Source organism: Hibiscus syriacus, unplaced genomic scaffold (assembly GCF_006381635.1).
Source record: "Hibiscus syriacus cultivar Baekdansim isolate YM2019G1 unplaced genomic scaffold, ASM638163v2 tig00116959_pilon, whole genome shotgun sequence".
Taxonomy (NCBI): domain Eukaryota; kingdom Viridiplantae; phylum Streptophyta; class Magnoliopsida; order Malvales; family Malvaceae; genus Hibiscus; species Hibiscus syriacus.
In genome coordinates this window covers 3,383,163-3,404,368 of record NW_024063485.1, presented here as the reverse complement: position 1 = coordinate 3,404,368, position 21,206 = coordinate 3,383,163, and the positions used below count along the sequence as shown (strand labels likewise).

Here is a 21,206-nt window from a genome sequence, read left to right as displayed (position 1 = left end):
TTCCTTTTTCTTATCCTTCCCATGTTCTTTTTCTTTTTTCTTCTCATCTTTCACTTCATCTCCTTCTCCCTCGACCTCCTTTTTCTTGTGCTTCTTTTCTTTTTCTTCTCCTTCTCATCCTTGTCTTTTTTCTCTCTTTCTTTCTCTTCATCTTGTTCTACCGTCCGTTTCCTTATCTGTTTTCTCTTTTTATCTTTCATTTCATCATGTTCTTCATAATTGTGCATCTTCTCCTTCTCCATTTTCTTCGTCTCCCCAACTTCACTATCCTTGAGTTTTCCCCCTAGATCATCTTCTGTCTTCTTTTCCTTCTCCTTTGATTTATCCTTATCTTTTTCTTTATGTTCCTCCTTATGCTTGGACTTCTCCTTCTCTGCCGATTTGATCTTCAGTTCAAGTTCGACCTCAATCTTGCCTTCCTGCTCACGTTTTGCCTCCATATCCTTCGCCTTGACTTTGAAATGCAGTCCGTCCTTCTTCGCCTTTCTTCTCCACTGACAATCGATTTAGATGTATCTGCGACTGTGAACCCTTTGCCACGAACTCGAACGTAAAACCTTCCCGAGTTTTTTGCAAATTCCCTGAAAGAAATATTGCATATAAATAAGCAAGGACGAAATACAATCGAATTTTGGACTATACGAACGTAAAACCTTCCCGAGTTTTTTGCAAATTCCCTGAAAGAAATTGCATATAAATAGCAAGGAGAAATACAATCGAATTTTGGACTATATAGAATTCATTAAAAAACACAGAACATTTGTTGGGGTATAAACAACTGCTGGCATTACGCATGATAGAAATTCTAACACAGATCTTGAGATAGTAAAGGCATGATGTTTCATATTTCTCACCAGAACAAAAGCCTAGAAAGCCGTACTAAATTAGTTCAACCGAATGAAAGACTTGCATTTCAAGCTACAATTACTCAAAAACAAAGCGTATCCGTATTATATAATGGTTCATGATAAACCAACAGAGCTTTTTTCAATACCATTAGCATTTCTATTCAATATCCCTATTTCACTTCCAAGAATAAGGTTATTATAGACGTTGACATACGATATGTATAGAAATGGCTTTTACATGTCATAAACATCTGTCGAATCCGTCCACAATGTGAACTGGCACAACTAATAGCAACTATACTAGTACAGAGAGCGGAGACACTTCTGCTATCAATGCAGCCATCCGGCCCACTCACTTATCATCACGATAACTCCCAAAACGAAGAGGGAAAGCCATTACAAACCTTATGGCACTACCCTCAAGATCAACAATGTAACAATACACTCAACCTCCACTCTCCATTGCTTCCATTACACTTATTCTATCAGATGCAGCCATCCCCAGCCACACTAATCATCACGAACACCCGAATGAGAGGACAAGTCATTACAAACCCTATGCCACTACCCTCAATATCAACAATGTCACAATACACTCAACCTCCCTATTTCCATCATTGAGGTTAACTACTACCTCACCACTAACCGCAATTGAAAACCTTAACTAAGCATGTTGCCATCTAAGTTTATTCTTTAACTTTTCAGTTTTCCTAAAGCACCCATGCTCGGCGCTTATGAATGATGCACATCTGAACACAAAATATGGAGATACGACTCTTCAATGAACACCCCCCCACACAAAAAAAAAAACACCACCACAAGAATCAAGACGGCAGACATAGATAATTACCCGCATGAATGATGCCATATCCGAACACAAAAAATATGGAGACAACTCTACAATGAACACCCCCACCCCAAAATACACCACCAAGAATCAAAACAGCAACATAGATATTCACCCGCATGATACTAATCGGTCCAGATCTTATCAATCTGTATACATCAAGAAGAATCAAACCAGAAGATATAGATATTCACCCGCATGATACTAATCGGTCCAGATCTTATTCAATCTGTATACATCAACAAGAATTAAACCAGCAGACATAGACATTCACCCGCATGATACTAATCGGTCCAGATCTATTCAATCTATATACATCACAAAAAAGGTAATGAAAACACACCAGACACAGACACACATGTTTCAAAGTCTCTGTTTATTATCTATTCAACCTGTAAGAAGATCGAAACGATCGAAAACAAGATTAACATGGTAGACGGTAGGCCAAAGAATTCTTCCTATAACAAGCTTAACTAATGCAAACCCCACCAGTAAATTACCTTTGAAAGACAAGAGTTCCATTCTAGACACTTTTTCCTCCCAGAAACTCCCTACTTTCCTTATTTCTCGGTGATATAATTTGAAAATTGTAAGTAAAAACAAAGAACTTCCTGCTGGCCAATTATGATGATGATTTACAAGGAATGAGACAAATGATCCCTGAAATCTAAGCTCCCATTTGCTCTAAGAGAACATTAAAAAAATGATCAGAAACAGCAAATCAATAAAAGGGAACCTTTTTTTATATTGAAAAAGCTGTCAGAGAAAGGAAAAGACCTGGAAAAACCTAAAACCAAGATAAGGAAAGGAATGTACCTTGAGTTGTGAAACAAAGGGACTGGAATTGTGTAGGGAAATGGGGAAGGTTCACTTGCTTACTTATAGCGGTGAGTTGGGGTATTGATTGTATCAACCGCCAAGGATCCAAAGTTGACACGCATGGCACGCTGAGACTTGGGTAAGTTTACAAGTCAAAATCTTATAAAAAACATAAGCATTTTATTTTTTGAAAAATAAAAAATATTATAAATGTTAATTTTAAAATTAAAAATGATCTTTAGAGAATGAAAATAAAAATAAGTGATTCATCGGAAAAAATAAAAATAATTAAAAATATAAAACATAAAAAATATATCTTTAATCTTATCATCGATACTTGGTAGATAATCTATAAATTTCTATGTAAATTTCAATTAGGTCTGGGTATACCCTCGACGGATTGGGATAGCCACCTTGACCTAGACTTTATTGTACCAAAAAAATATCTTTAATATTTTTCATTAATATTATTTTAAAAATTTAAATGAAAAAACATAATATCTAGATTTTTAACTTAATTTATAAAAATTCAAGTCATTCTACAACAAATCTTTGATTTAATGGTATATGAAACCCTCTAATTTCTAAAAAAATTAGTATAGTCCCTATAACAATTTTTGACATTTAATATGATCCTTAAAACAAATTTTTAATAATTTATTTTTAGTACTTTTTATATTTATATATCGAGCAACTTACTAATTATTTATATTCATATTTTAAATTTAATATTTTTTATAATATAAATAAGTCCTCAAACTTTCTTGTAGACACTAATTTTCGTCCACATTTTTTTACATATATATATATATATATAGTTTGCAAATGATTTTTGAAAATTATATAATATATTTTAAAACATTTTAGAAAATATAATATATATAATTTTTGAAATCATTTTGAAAATATAATATATAGTTTTTTAAAAATATTTTTGAAAACATATATATATAGTTTTGAAATATTTTGAAAATATATATATAGTTTTGAAAAAACCTTTTTTTGAAAACATATATATACTATATAGTTTTTTTTAAAAAAATTATTTTTTTGAAAATATATATATTTTGAAAACATTTTTAAACATATATATATAGTTTGAAATGCTTTTGAAATTATATAATTTTTAAAAAATTTTTTTTGGAAAATATATTGTATAGTTTTTAAAAAAATTAATAAATTCATTATTTTTCCGTTTATTTTTATTTTACGTTTTAATTTATCATTTTTTTCATTTATTTCAGGTCCAGAGGGTCCGATAGTAGTCCAGCGGTTTGGGGCTGATCTAGCCCAGTAAGGTTCAGGGTTTAAAAATCCTAAAATGATATCATTCAAACAGCGCCGCACAGTAAAAGGAACAAATTGTGCACGTGAAGGTTACGTGCCAAACGACCAGAACCTCCGGCCGAAATTTCCGGACTGAACCATCTCGGGGTTCTCGGTTAACCCACAACGGCTATAACCCCAATCATTTCGGGCTAAGAAACAGCCATAACCGAACTATAAAAGCCTCGGTGAGGCCATACAGAAAGGGAGGAAAAAGGAACAACGGACGGAACATCAACCATCATCACAAAACCACAGTACATCAAGAAAAAACAGACCACAATCGAGTACACAAAAGAACCACAACCATCACATTACACAACAGAAACCAAGATCGACAACGAGAGAAACCAACAGTGAACAAGCTGCCATTAACCACGACTAGACCGAAAAATACCCACGAAACAAAAATCAATAGAACAAAACCACAACACAAACGTCCACCAAGAAGCAAACACGAAAACGAGAACGCCGGAGAACCGAGGAGTCACCATCGGCGAAGGTAAAAAACCCGAGGACATTTCTGTAGATCTACGCTGATTCGGTTGTTTTTTGAGAAAACGGACTATGGAACGATGTTTACGGGGTTGAGAAGAGTCGGGTAGGTGAGTTTCAATTTTTCCGGCCGCGCTCGGCGGCGAGGTGGCCGGGGTTTGCCCGAGAGTGATGTTGAGAGAGTTGGGAGAGGGGAGAAGATGTCTGTGTGAGTGAAATGGGAGAAAATGAGAGAGTAGGGTGAAGCTTGGCCTATGGTTGGGCTTTATATCCATCAAACGAAACTACGTCGTTTTAGCTATCCCTTACCCGTGTTTTCCAGAAATACTTGGGAAAATCTTAGGTTTGATCCTTCCTCCTCTGTAAGGTCTTCGTTTAGTCACCAAATGAAGTTTTAATGTCCTATTTCTGGCCTGTATCTTTCGAAAGTTATGTTTCAGTCACTCAATGGACTTTCACCTTATTTCATTTCGAGCCTTAATATTCAGAATTTACATTTTAGTTATGCTTGTTATTTTATGTTCTTTTTATTTTAGTATATATTATTATTATTACTTATTTTATTTCTTTATTACTATTTAATATTCCACTTTATTATATATATACATATATATAAACACATACATATATTTTTTATTTTTTATTACTATTTATTTTTATATTTTTTTCGTTCATATATATATATATATTAACTTTATTTTTTTATTTTATTTTTGATTTCTTTAATATTTTTTTCTTCATTTTTTCGACTTATTCTTTTTTATTTTTAAATTATTTTACATATATTTTGTTTAATTATTTTATATTTATATTATTTTTTTATTTTATTATTCTTATTCATTTATTATTATTTTTTTGTCTAACATTTTCGATCCCTTATTTTAGAAGTTTTCAACGAATCAAAGGTAAGTAATTCGAATCGGGTATTTCAAATTTTAATTTAAATTTCTAATTTTTGCAATTAAGACAACCAACAAATTAATTGGTACCGAAAGGGCGGTTCAAGGGTGCTAATCCATCCTTGACCGTAACCGACTCCCAAACCCGACACGTTTCTGGTACAACACAGATCAGGTAAGATGGTGTCCGATCTACATAATATCGCTTTAAAATGATCGGTGGCGACTCTAACCCAATCAATTCAAGTCGAAACCCAATTCCGGGATCCAACCGAAGACGATTGCGATATTCTAAAAATCAATTAGGTCCTTGAACATAACTAAAAATCAATTAGGTCCTTGAACATAACTAAAAAATCAATTAAGTTCGTCCATTACATCATCATCAATCGTATACTGTTACAACAATATCGTGAACTATCACTTCAACATAAGATTGTCAAGTAAGTTCTGTGAACTATCATGTAAGCATTGTAACAGTTAACATTGGATTTCGTTGATCAAAGCATTGGATTGATTTTTCTCAATTTAAAGATTACATTGAGTGAAAAAAAATAAAAACTACATTATTTTTTTCAAATTTTGAGGTCTGTATCAAACATATATTTGTACTTGCATACATATTTATGTATTTTTTAATTTTGATGTTTAATTTGCATTGACATTATATTTTAGTATAAACTAAAACAATTTTTATTTTGAAATTCTTTATTTAATCATTTATATTTTCATAACTCACACATTAAACTTATGTAATGAATTTCTTTTTTGGTTGCCCTCTGGTTTCAATGTTTTGTCCTCTAGTTTCAAGGCTTTGCCTTGACTAATCTGGACCGACTCGGGTCACACACATGGTTTTGGTGGGTGAGTCTCCTATCGGGGATTTTGTGCATGGACTCGAACTTGAGACTTTTCTTAAGCGATATCAAGTTACTTACCACTTGAACCAACCCCTGTTGGTTATATAATGAATTTTTTTAATAATTATATTTTAATTATTAATAACTATTTGTCCATCTTTATTTTAAAAATTAGATAACAAATATGTTTTCATTATTTATTTTTGAATTACATTATTCATTTATATTAACCAAACATGTTTTCTAATTTTTTTAAAAACTAAAATTAATTTTTTGAAAATAATTTAGATCTAAGCAAACCCTAAATTTCAAGTTAAATCATATTTTAGATTAAGGGTCCGTTTGATAATACTGTCTAAAAGTACTTTTAGTTAAAAAGTTCATTTTGACCGCAAAAGCAATGTCAACATGTAAAATTTAAAGAAAAATATGATAGAAACGATGGTTTCAAACCACCGTAAAAACTAGGATTTCTAGCTTTTTCATTTTAAACTTTAAGTTTAGAAACAATTTATATTTTTAACCTTACCGATACATGGGCTTCACTCTTTTTCCCTGGAAAAAATTAAAATTTAATTTCTAATAAATGTAATTAAATGATTTGATACAACAAATGACTAAATTGAAAATTTTGTAAAATTAATATTTTTATTTGATTCATGAATTTTCAAGTTTGTAAAATTAAATTTTGATGTTCAAAATGTCAAAAATAAATTTAAAAGGTTTATGAATTCTATAAAGTTTTAAAATACATTTTTAAATATGAAACAAAGCCATTTTAAGCAGTTTTTGGGTCTGGTTTTGAAACCCCTACCCAACGGTCAGATTTTTCAAAGGCAGGTTTCAAAAACCCCTATATGATTTCTAAACCTTTGTGCAGGATTGCGTTCAATGCACGAATTTATTGTCCAAACGATTCTAGACTCCTCTAACAACCCCAAATAACTAGAAATCAATGAGGGCATATAGGGGTCTTCAAACAGCCAATAAAAGACAAGAAATCTATTCCAACAATCAAATAACATTTAGAGCCAAATTTGTAATCCATTTTGTCTTTCTTACATGGGACACTATTCCATTCTTTGTATATTTCATTCTAAGTGTTTCTTAAGTGTGTGTGAGAGCTTCAATTTGCAAACATCTTATCTTGTGACGATATTCAAAAGTTTGTTTCTTTGTAATTTCTTCTTAGGAAGGTTGTACACTTGAGACTTTGGGATATAAGTTTAAGTGTGTTGTAAGGTTACACCTTATCCTAGAAGGTTAGAACAAATTAGAGGATTTGTTGAAATCCTTAGTGTGGAAGCTAAGGTAGTGGATCTAGACTTCATTGAAGAAGTTAAACCACTCTAAAATTGCTTGTGTCAAAATTTTCTTTTCTTGCAAAAAGCTCCCATCATTTTTCTAATTGTCAATTCACCCCCTTTTGGCCATTGAATTGATGTGATTGACTCAAAAATTGGTATCAAAGCTAGAATCATTGAAAGGTTTTACCACCTTTTAAGAAGATCCTAGAAAAGTCAAATCATTGTTCAAGTCATACATGGCCTTTACACCAAGCTTCGACAATATCAATGATTCCCAACCTATCAACAAACATTCTTTCTTCAATTGATCCAACTATGTCTATTGGAAGAATATGATGATGCTTTCTATCCAAGCTAGTGATTTGGGAGCTTGGAGTATCTTTTAAGTGGACATTCTACTCCAACAATACCGATGATGAAATGAATGAAGTAGAGAGGAGATTGTTCCAACTCAATGCAAAGGCAATGCATTCTATTTTGTGCACTTGGCCCCGATGAATATGAGAGAGTTTTATCTTGTTCCAATACCAAGGATATTTAGGAGAAACTTGAAGTTACTCATGAAGGAACTAATGAGGTAAGATAAAGTAAGATTAGTCTTCTCAATCATAATTATGAAAACTTCAAGATGAGACCAAATGAGGATAAAAGCAAGAGACCGATCGATTTTCAGTTTGTAAATGGTCTCAAAGGCTTTGGAGATGTCATTTCTAATGAAAAGCTTGTTAGGAAGATGATCTATAGTCTTATCAAGTCATGACAATCCAAGAAGACTGCTATTCTTGAAGCAAATAATTTAAAGACACTCAATCTAGATGAGCTCATTGGGTCTTTGCTCACTCATGAACTGATAGTGAAGGAATAAGAGAAAAAGAGAAGAAAGATGAAGAAAGAAGGAAGTTGAATAGAAGAAAAAGATTGGTGTTGCTAAACTCTACAAAAAAAAGAGAGTAACTCAAATTAAGATGATGAAGATGGATAAATGACAATGTTTGCCAAAAGATTCATGAGATTCATGAGGTCTTAGATAGGAAAGAGATTTCAAAGAAATAAGGGCTTCAAAAATGAATCCAAGGAAAAGGATCCTATTATTTGCTATGAGTACAAAACGTCCAGGCATGCCAAGTTTGAATGCCAGCAATTGAAGAATAATGGATCCTCCAAGAAGAAATACAAGGCACATGTAACTACATGGAGTGATGATGAGTCCTCCAATGATGAAGAGGAAAAAGTAGCCAACATATGTCTCATGTTCATATAAGATGACTCTAAGGTAACCTCTAATTCATCTATTTCAAATGATTATTCCATTGATGAATTACAAGAGGCTTATGATGAATTAGTTTTAGAATTGGAGAACATGATTTCAAATCATAAAAATATTTCAAAATTAAAAGATGAAAATGTTCTCATTTCTAAGACTAATCTTGAACTTAAAAGTCAAGTCAAGGATACAAGTCAAACTTGAAGAGTTTGCAAAGAAAAATCAAGATTTATATAATTTACTTTCAATAGTTCATGATGATCATCAAAAGAAGCTTGATGATCTTAAAGCTTTCTTTAACCACATTGGGACAAAAAGATTTGAAAAAAGTGAAAATTCAAAGCCCAATTGTGTTAAAAATAACTTTAATTATTACAAACATAAGTCCCCGAAGAACATTATATAGAAAAATTATTAGAAGCATATGGGTCCCCAAAGGTCTCATTACTACTAATGATAAAATATCCTTGAAAATGAATACAAAAGGGGACAAGATTAATTGGGAACTAATGTCAATGGACCCAAAATAATTTGGGTACCAAAAATCAATACTTGATCTATGTTTGTAGGTGGAGCATTGCTACAAGGACAAATCAAAAGTTCAAATTCATGGTACATTGATAGTGGATGCTTAAGACACATAACCGGTGATAAGAGCCAGTTATTAGAGCTTAAAGCTAAAAGTGGAGGAATAGTAAGCTTTGGTGACAACTCAAAAGGTCACATTGAAAGAACTGGTGCTATTGGTAACAACTCTTCCATACTTACTAAATTGTTTTGTATGCTAATGAGTTAAAGCATAATATTTAGTATTAGCCAATTATGTGATAAGGGTTACAGTGTCTTATTTGAGTCTAATGGTTGCAAAATTATTGATATTGCATAATAAGATTATGCTTGTTGGTCATAGGACAGGAAATATCTACATGATGCATTTAGATAATAATGATATTTTAAATGTTTGTTTGGTTGCTAAGGATGAGCATGATTGTTGGTTATGGCATAGGAAACTTTTACATGCTAGTATGAGTGTTTTACAAAACTTGTTCAAGGTAATCTAGTAAGAGGTTTGCCTAAGATAAAATTAGATCTTGATAAAACTTGTGATGCATGTGCTAAGGGAAAACACAAAAGAACTTATTTTAAACCTATTAATGATGTATCATCTAGAGTATTACAATTGATCCATATAGATCTTTTTGAGCCTATTAGAACTACTAGATTGGGTGGAAAACATATGCATTTGTCTTGGTAGATTATTATTCTAAATACACATGGGTTCTTTTCTTAAGTACTAAGATGAAGCTTTGGAGAATTTCATCACTTTCTCTAAAATAAACCAAAATAAAAAGGTTACTTAATTTCAAGTGTTAGGAGTGACCATGGAACCGAATTTAAAAATATTGTTTCAGTATTTTTGTAATTTCTAATAAAATCAGTCATAATTTTCATCCTTTAGAACCCCTAAAATATGGAGTTGTTGAGAGGAAAAATAGAACTTTAGAGGAAATGGGTATGACCAAGCTTTGTGAAAACAATCTGCCAAATTAGATTTGGGTGGAAGCCACAAATACCACTTGTTATGTGATTAATAGAGTAATGATTAGGCTATTTAAAGAAAAATCCATATGAACTTTTCAAAAATAAAAAGCCTAACATTAGTTATTTTCATCCTTTTGGATGCAAGTGTTTTTGTTTTAAATAATGGAAAAGATAATCTTGGCAAATGTGATGCAAAAAGTGATGAAGGAATTTTCTTGGTTATTCTTCAAACTCTAAAGCTTGTCAAGTCTTTAATAAAAGAACTCTAGTGGTAAAGAGTCTATACATGTTGTTTTCTATGATAATCCCCTTATGGGAAGGATTTTTTTATTGATGATGATGTAGGTATCCTAAATTCAAGTAAAGTTGGTGAATCATCATTGAAAGAAATAAAGAATGAAGAAACTCAAGATGCCCTCAAGAATCTAACTCTAGAGGAAAGAGAGGTCTCATACCCAAGGGAGTACAACTATGTCAAAGGTGGTAAAATTTTGGGTGATCCATCTAAAGGGGTAACCAGTAGATCTTCTCTTAAGAATATTAGTAAATATGTTGCATTTATCTCATGCATAGAGCCTAAGAATGTTAATAAAGAATTAAATGATGAGCATTGGATTATGGCTATGCAAGATGTGTTACATCAAATTGAGAGAAGTAAAAGTATGAAGTTGAAAGGCCTAGTAATAAGTCTACTATAGGTACTAAATGGGTTTATAGAAACAAACTAGATGAAAGTGGTAACATAGTGAGAAATAAAGCTAGACTAGTTGCTCAAGGTTACACTCAAGAAGAGGGAATTCATTTTGATGAGACATATGCTCCCGTAGCTAGAATGGAATGGAAGCCATTAGATTATTACTTGCTTCTTGCATGTTTTAATGATTTTAAGCTTTATCAAATGGATGTCAAAAGTGATTTTATAAATGGATTTATTAATGAAGAAGTGTATGTTGAACAACCTCCCAGTTTTGAAGATTCAAAATTTACAAACTATGTTTTCAAACTTTCAAAAGCTTTATATGGTTTGAAACAAGCTCATAGAGTTTAGTATGAAAGATTATCAATTTTTTTAATTGAAAAAGGTTTTTCTAAAGGGAAGTTTGATACTACACTTTTCATTAAATAAAGGAGAATGACATGTTAATAGTACACATTTATGTTGATGATATTATATTTGGTGCTATTAATGATCTTCTTTGCCAATAATTATATAAGTTAATGTAAGGTGAATTTGACATGAGCATGATGTGGGAGCTCTCATTCTTTTTGGGACTTGAAATCAAGAAAATGAAGGATGACATCTTCATCAATCAAGCTAAGTACATAAGGGACATGCTCAAGAAGTTTGGATTGGAGAATGTGAAACCTCAAGTCACTCTCATGAGAACTTCAACAAAGCTTGACAAAGATGAAGAAGATAAATGTGTAGATGTTAAATTATATAGGTCAATGATTGGTTCTTTGATTTATCTTACTGCAAGTAGACCGTATATAATGTTTAGTGTTTACTTTTGTGCTAGATATCAATCTTGTCCTAAGGAATATCATTTACATGCCATTAAGAGGATCTTTAGATACCTTAGAGATACTCCTAGTTTAGGACTTTAGTATCATAGAGACTCAAACTTTAGCTTGTAGGCCTTCTCGAATATGAATTTTAGAGGTTGTAATTTGGATACAAAAGCACCTCCGGTACATGTCCATTCTTAGGAAATATGCTAATTCCATGGTTTTCTAAGAAACAAAATAGTGTTGCATTATCAACCACCAAGGCAAAATACATTTTAGCCGATAGTTGTTGTGCACAAGTTTTATGGATGAAACAACAACTTTTAGACTATGGAATTGATCTTGGTATTGTCCCAATTAAGTGTGAAAATACTAGTGCAATTTGTCTCACTAAGAATCCCATCCAACACTCTAGAACTAAACACATTGAAATTAGACATCATTTCATTAGAAATCATGTCCTTAAGGAAGATGTGGTTCTAGAATATGTTGAAAATTTGCATTGAATAATTGGTATTTTTACCAAGCCTTTAGGTAAAGAAATATTTTGGACACTTAGGAGAGAGTTAGAACTATATAACATTCCCGAAATTAGTCCAAATTTTTTGAATTTTTATGCTTTCATTTGATTGTTTGGCTTAAAATTGATTATTATACATGTTTGAGTGATTTTATATGGTTATCCAATGCATAAATTAAAGGAGAGATATGCATGTCATTTCATTACCTTTTGGATTAATTTTTGAACATTTCAAAAATTCATGTTGTATGTCAAAACCAAATTATTCATAAATTATTTTGAATTTTTTAATTCCCATACATCCTTAATTACACTTTAGCATGATTATAAAGTCATTTTAATATTCATGCATGATATTCTTATTCAGGATGAAATTATTACTCAAATTCAATTAAATCCTACCTTTTAGAGTAAAGGTTTTGAAACCCCCTATAGGTGGTTTTGAAACCATTCAGGTAGAGTGCATTTTGGGCTAAAGGTTTTGAACCCCTTCATAGTGGTTCGATACCACTCAAGATGAATGCAAAACTAAGGTGTTGGTTTTGAAACCCCTTGTAACACCTTTAACCCGTATATGTGTACTATTCTGGGTCAAAGATGTCACATCAAATATTCAAAACATTTCTTAACCTAATTGGGTAAAATTTTGTTTCTTTGAAAATTTTTCAAATTTCACATTTATTATAAAATAATTAATCATAGAAAATCAAAATATAATGTTCCGACTTCTATTTCAAATATGGTTTCAAGCAGTAAACGTGAATTCTACTATGTTTATGTAATAAATAAAACTGTCTAGTTTAAAATATTATTTAAAGTAATATTTAAAACATAGTTTAGTATCTTTGTTCACACTAAATTATTTGATACTAACTATATTAATAGTTTACAGACTTTTCTTACTTGTATACATGCTAGCTAGAAATCCAAAACAATAATAGGATGTCATTACTTTTACCTGTTAAAATTCTTCAAGGATTGATGCCAAGCTCAACTCCTTACCTCTCGCTTTCTTTTACTAACACGTGAAAATTATCACACACTAAGTATACACTTAGTAAGGTAATCATAGAAATATTCAAGGCAATGAACACATAAATGTAAATAAGTAACAATGTTAAATGCATTATGATAAGTTTACATGTATTTTCAATCATGCTACTAATATTAACATGATATGAATCACATATAAATTTCTTACAAATATACTTGTCATTTATTCCATAAGCTCATAAGCTTATTCACATGTTTATAATTTATTAACCAATAAACCATAGTCCAACTTAAACCCTAAGGACCCTAGGTATTCGAGTCAAATATATGCACCGTAGTGCTTCCACATAAGGTCGTGTCCCACCCACTAAATGTCTTGGGTATATGCTATAGTGTTTTGCATCATGTGTCTTTGCTAGACACTCTAATCATGTACTATGTGCCTTTGCTAGACACTCTAGTACTACCGATTATGTAGCTGCTAATGAACTCTATGGCATGCCAACTATACCCTGTCCCTCAATGACTTACTTGGGCGTATAGTCTATTTTATCCATTCTTTGGCAATGTATATCAATAATTTAACATTTGGGAAGTTCATACCAGAAATAACATTCGTAATAAAAATTATATATATATATATATATATATATTCATGATAAACATCATATATAATAACCAGTGATCAGTGCATTTTATATTCAACCTTTGACATATTTAGGTTATGTCAAGTATATGATAAATGACATAAATATCATGCCAACATAAATAAGGTGGACTTATAGCAAGTCTTCCTAATGATATATAAAACATCCATGTATAATGTCATGCATGCATTGCACTCACTTTCCTCTCTGTATATAATTCAAAATATAATCCTCACTAAGCTTTAACCTTATCCTTTGCTTTCAATTTGGTTCGATCCCAAAATTTATCACAATTTCATATTCTGGTAGTTTGCACTACCTTCAAAGAAAATTATTATTTATTAATATATACACTCAAATTTTTTATGTTTATACCAGTAGAAAATATACTTGAATATGAATCTAAATATATAAGGTTATTCTTCTAGTTCATTTGTTCATTTCTTTAGAATTTAAGGTCATTTTCTAAACTTATATTTCATATCACAAATCTAGGTAGATTTCATCAATATACATTTTCAGATTATCCACTAATTCCATTAGCTCACCAAATGCACATATATGCATAAACCATAAATCACATAGCAATTAGGAGTCACTTATACCATTGGTTCATCATAAGCCAATGTTTGTTCAATAACATAAGTACAAATTAAATTTGCGCTCACCTGGTGTCTTGCAACCTTCCTTAAAAATTCACATTCATCCTTAGCTTCTCTTTAGCTTTAATAATTTTTGATTGATTTCAAGAACACAATCTAAATGAGCATCATTACAAAAACATATAAAAATTCAACCACATGTTAGAATCTTACTAACATAGGCCACATTAGAAAATAAATTATTAAAAATCTTCTGATGCTCATTCGATACTAATTTCACGTCACCAAAATCTAGGTTGACCTTACACTTCAAATGACCATTAAAGTTCCTTATATCCAATTTATCCAAACTTACATAACATTTTCACTTAAGTTACAACTTTTCCATATTTGTGATTTGAACCTCAACTTTTCCAACTTTCCAAATAAACCATTTCACATTATAACACCTATCGCAACACTCTAACATTAATTATATCATAGTACAACAACTATTAACAATTATACATTGATCCCATAATTTTCCATACTTACCTAACATGTCCCTAACTTTTAAAAAATTACACAAGGGTCCTATAACTTTCTAGGGCTTGTATAACCCTTCATACATCATTTTCAACCATTACATAATTTTTCCATAATTTTCTTACCTTCACAAGCTTAGGCCGAAAGTCATAAAGCAGGGTTCCTTGATTTTTCACTTGATTCAATTGATTCAAGCATGAAATCAACCTCTATTCAACATTTCAAAACATCTACAATTAAACCCTAATTCAATTTCATCAAATCACAAACTTCTCCTAATCTTAAGGTTAGGTCGAATATCATATAGCATTTTTAGGAGTTTTGATCATCAAACAAGCTTGGAAATGATTTTATAACCTCAATAACCTCAAATCCATCATCAATTTATGAAACCCTAACATGAACATAAAAACTAAATTCGATAACTAACATACAAGAAATATTAGCATGCAACAATGGTACCAAATGATAGCATTTTTCGAATAGAACAATTTTCTGTTTCACGATTCGATCCAAAATCCAAAGAAAATTACTCAAATATGAAAAAATAAAATTTCTCATCTAGGGTATGAAGGAGAACGAAATGGAGATTGAAGAAGGCCTTATTTTCTTGAAATTTCTAGTTAATTTTATGTTAATTTGTCATTTTTAAGCTTAAATTAATTTAAAATTAATTTAATGGGAAATGACAATTTTACCATTAATGAAACTTGATAATACATCTATGCCAAGACACATTTTACTTATCATATTTCCAAAGTCAAATGAACAATATTTTGCCCTTTACAACTTTGCCCATGCACTTTTCCAAAAATTTCATATGCCATTTTCATCCAACAACCCCAAATTGAACATGGAAATAATTTCTCATATCCAATGATCCATATTATTTTCCATTATTTTAAATATGAAATACTATTTTAAGCTTAATTAATGTCCTTCAAATTTCTCAATTTTTTATTCGATCCGATTACTGAATTTTTATCAGACTTTAACACTTTATAGTTTTTAATATAATTTCGAATCAAAGATTTGATTCCCACCAAAACATCATTCTTTGGGGTGAAATATTCATTTATGGGATAAAAACATCTAACTTTATAAAATTACACTTATGGTTCTTAAACTTTTGAAAATTATCTTTTTGGCTACTAAACATTAAAAATTTACATTTTGGTCCCAACCTAAATTTTGGGGTGTTACCCCCATTTAGGTTTCAAAACTATCTTTAAAATTCAAGGATTTGTGTTTTAAAACCTAAAAATTTCTTATTTCCTTTATTCCCTCCATCCAAATATAAAAAACCCAAACCCTCCTTTTTCCCTTTCGTCTGTCCGCCGTCCTAAGGAAGTCAACACCGCCCTCCGACTGTCATCGTTGCTCTGCAGTCATCTTCAGTCCATCATTGTTCCTCTTTGCTTCCCATTTTCACTTTTAACGGTAATTTCCCTAAATGCCTAAATTTTCGAAATTTCTTTAATTTCATTCAATTTTATACCATATTTCAAGTTTATTTCACATGCAAATCCTTTAACTTGAATATTGTGAAGATTTTATATGTTCATCAAGACTTTGTTTTTAGGTTTTGAAAATTATTCAAATTTAGGGTTTCAATTTTTTTAATTATGCGAAAATTGCTTCAATTTATTGAAATTAGGTTGTTATTTGGAATCTTATATATATGTTTTGATGCAAGAGGTTTATTCACTCATCCATTTTCATTGAAAACCCAACACTCAACCTTACCCATAAACTGTTTGTGAAAATTCCTAAACGAAATTCATTGGAATATCAATTTAGTTTTTATCATGCTCTTCTTGATTGGAAATGAATTCAGTTCCTCTCAATTGAGCAATCTTATCACCTTCAACTTGTTCGAGCATTCTATTGCAATGATACATTTCATAGGGAAATTCCCTCTACTAAGTTTTTTGCTATTAAATCATTTCTCATGGGTGTCGAAATTGAACTTACTCCAAAATCCATTGCCAAAGATTTAGAAATTCCTTTTGATGGCCCTATCAATGAGAATAAAAAAGTTCCCTTTGAAGATAATGAAAATTTATCCCAATCATCTTGCTTTTGAGGAATGTCTTTACAACTCTTCATCACTTGGTTCCTCCGTCTTCAGGTGGTCGCACCACTCGTATGTGTTCCTTAGATATTAGGTAGTTTATCATTTTCGCACCAAGGAACGTCTTAATATTGCACAATTTTTTGAATTGGTGTACACCATCACTGAAGGCTCAAATTCCACTTTTTATTTGCCTTATGCTTGTGTCTTAAGCCTCATTTTTCGTGCCCACTCCATCAATACCTCTTTTGATCCTCCTTTGCCCCTTTCGAGCCCGCTCGATTTTACCTCTGTTAAGAAAATAGGGTTAAAATTTGAAAATGGGAATTGGGTTAAAAACTTTGATGGTGCTCATCCGGTTGATGATCCAACTACCCTTGTCGAGGATGCACCCACCGATGCCATTCCTCCTCGCCCTCCGTCACATTGGACTCTCTCTATGACTTCATGGCCACTTTTCTTGATCTTGTCGATCGTCGTTTTGATGCCATGAAAGCTAATGTTGTTGATATGAGAGCTAGTATTGATGATATGAGAGCGAGTATTCATGCTTTGGAAGATCACTTTTCGGGCTTGTATCATCGTTCGAATCCTTCTTCCTCCTCTCATCCGGACCTTGAGGATTGATCATTTGCATCGTTTATTGGACTTTTAGGATGATTTTATATTTTATGAAATGATGGATATTTTATGTTGCTAATACTTTGGATATTTTGTTGGATGTTTGCTAGTACTTGCTAAATACATTGCACTGATAAATTTGGTGATTATTAGTTATATTAATAATTGCTGGATATTTGTTATTCTGCTATAACCTTGGTTTCTCTCCTGTATGTAATTGATTTTTATCCAAAAAAGGGGAGGAAATTCGAGTCAAATTTGTTTTATAAAATTCCAAAATTTTCATTTTCAAAATTCACTCTTAAATTCCTTTTCAAAGGGGGAGAAAATGAAAAATTTTACTTTATAAAAATTTTGACCTCTTCAAAATTTATTTTTGACAAATTTTTACAAAATGGGTTTGATATATCAAAAAGGGGGAGATTGATAAATTTAATTAAATGATTTTGATATAGCAAAAGACTAAATTGAAATTTATTTAAAATTAATATTTTTATTCGATTTAAGAATTTTCAAGCTTGTAAAAAAAATTTGATGTTCAAAATGTCAAAAATAAATTTAAAAGTGTTTATGAATTTTTTAAAGTTTTAAAAAACTTTTTAAATATGAAACAAGGTCATTTAAAGCAATTTTTGGGCCTAGTTTCAAAACCCCTTGCCCAACGGTCAGATTTTTCAAAGGTAGGTTTCGAAACCCGTTGTATGGTTTCGAAAACTTTATGCAAGATTGCATTCAATGCGCAAATTTATTGCTCCAAACTCTATCCAACAACTCCAAACGACTAGAAATCAATGAAGGTATATAAAAGGGGTATTCAAACATCCAAAAAAAAGTTATTCCAACAATCAAAGAGCATTTAGAGCCAAATTTGTAATCCATTTTGTCTTTCTTACATAGAACATTATTCCATTCTTTGTATTTTTCATTCTAAGTGTTCTTAGGTGTGCGTGAGAGTTTCAATTTGCAAATATTTTATCTTGTGAGGATATTCAAAAAGTTTGCTTCTTTGTAATTTCTTCTTAGGAAAGGTTGTACACTTGAGACTTTAGGGTATAAGTCTAAGTGTGTTGTAAGGTCACACCTTGTCCTAAAAGGTTAGAACAAATTAGTGGATTTGTTGAAATCCTTAGTGTGGAAGCTAAGGTGGTGGGTGTAGACTTCATTGAAGAGGTTGAACCACTCTAAAATTGCTTGTGTCAATTTTTCATTTTCTTGCAAAAAACGTCCATCATTTTTCTAATTGCCAATTCACGCCCTCTTGGCCATTCTACTGATTCGATTGACTCAACAATTTATTATATTAATTATGTATTTATTTTTATTTCAATAATTTAATACTAACATTCTTAAAAATAACTTATTGCTTAATAATTTATTTTAATTACTTAAATGTAAATAAAATATGATTCATATATTAAAATATTAAAAACGAGTTATTAAAAAAATATATTTTTATTTTAATTATATTTTTTATTTTTATTTTTATATTTTATTATAGTTTAAATAGATATATTTCATATATAACAATAATTTCTTTTAAATTTATTTGTAATATATATCTTTTTTACTTTTTATTTTAGAATAGTTAAAAAGATAAATATATCATTTAAATTATTTTATTTTAAAATTTAAAAGAGTAGTCATACTAAAATCAAAATAATATAAATAATATAAATATTGAAAAGTATTGATAATATATGTTTTCTTAATAAAATATTTTATATACAAAATATTATTAATGAATAATCTTAAAATAGTTTTTTATATTTTTATTATAGTTTAAGTTGATATATTTTACATATCATAATATTAATAAATATAAATATAATTTAAATATTTTATTTTAAATTTACAATATAATGTCAAAAATGAACATTTTATCTTTTCAAAATCACTTTTTAACATCTATCTGAAAGAATTAAATTTTAAACTGCACTTTTTAAAATCCACTTTTAAAAGTATTTTTCTACAACACTTTTAAAAATGACTTATCAAAAGCAATGTCAAATTGACCCTAAAATTAAAAAGGAAAAAAACTTGACGCTTTTGTATTTTTTTTTAAAATTAATGTAATCCTTAAAGTATTTTTGCACTCAATATTCTCCTCAAACTTAAGAAAAGAACTTAATGTGATCCATTGACCAACATTTTTTGTCGTTGGTTATTATGATGCTGACATGACACTTCACGGTGTTGATGTATTAGTTACAATATTGATGTATTAGTTACAGTATTGATGTGACAATCTATGGTGACTAATGACATGGCAGATGGTGGGACTGTTCATGGACTGTTAACCATACCGTTTAGCCTAAACAGTCGATTAACCAAAATTACAAGATTTTTTTAATCGTAACCTAACCTAACCTAACCTAACCATTAAGACACGGGTAACCTCTAACGGTTAACCGTTATTAACAATTTGGTTACAGGGCAACCTACGGCTAACCTATTACAGTTATTTATAAAAAAAATTCATAATTCATGTTAGTGAATAAAATAAAATAAGTGTAACACTTAACGCATACTTACACCGGTGTAAGTATGTACATCTCCCAATATTTTAGTACCTAACAATAAACACATAATTATATTAGTATAAATATGTTTCTATATTTTTAAATAAATAAAAATTAAAAATAATGAAAATATCTTAAGTTATTTGTATACAAATTTTATTTAAAATATATAGAATTTATAAGTAATAGAAAATTATATTAAGTTATTTGTGTAAAAATATAATAAATTATAATTTTTTTAATTTATTAACGATTAACCATAAATTTTAGTAGTTCGGTTAATCAAAACTATTTAGTATTAGCAGTTTGGTTAATTAGCCTGTTAAATATAACATTTATACCGGTTAATGTTCCAAATGGACTAAATTGATTTTTTTGGGTTTTTAAAGTTTAAAAAACTAATTTGAATTTTTAGAAAAAATAAAAAATTATTTTAAATTTTAAATATAAAATATTCAAAAAAGTATATATACATATATCAAAAATACAAATTAAATTGCTAAAAATTAAAAATATATTATTATTATTATTATTATTATATTACTATTATGTCAAATTTAACCTAACTTTTATTTATATAAACATGAACTTGTTCATCTTGCACGATTTTTATATATTTACCTCTAATTATCTTTTTGTAACACCCTAGTCTAGTTAAAACAGAAGATCCATGGATTACAATGTTACACGAGGCTACCGAAATAGTAACCCAAAAATCTTCTTTTAAAACTTCTTGTAAATCTTTGAAATTTAGACATCCAAAATGTAATATAAAAACATAGTAATAAACTGTGTTTACAAATAATGGGGAGTTCCCAAAATACATCCACAAAAATAATACAAAATATTGAGTTCCAAAAAGAATTACGACTGAAAACATAATATGAGTCCATAACAACACATGCCCTCTAAAAATGACTCAAGACGTACTCTGAAAGGCCTCTGGGAATCAGATCTGCTACACTAGATTGTCTGATGACGATAGCTCC

At 30.2% G+C, this 21,206-nt stretch overlaps 1 protein-coding gene across 1 annotated transcript; it reads right to left on the bottom strand.

Moving 5' to 3' along the window:
- Positions 1-50: 50 nt before the first annotated feature.
- On the bottom strand, positions 51-7,601 carry LOC120189832 (putative uncharacterized protein DDB_G0271982). The gene is made up of 2 exons (XM_039193001.1): positions 7,589-7,601; positions 51-476 (listed from the first exon to the last, which is right to left on the bottom strand). The coding sequence occupies exon 2, from the start codon at positions 438-440 to the stop codon at positions 51-53; it is 390 nt and encodes a 129-aa protein (XP_039048932.1). The 5' UTR covers positions 441-476; positions 7,589-7,601.
- Between the last annotated feature and the right edge of the window lie 13,605 nt (positions 7,602-21,206).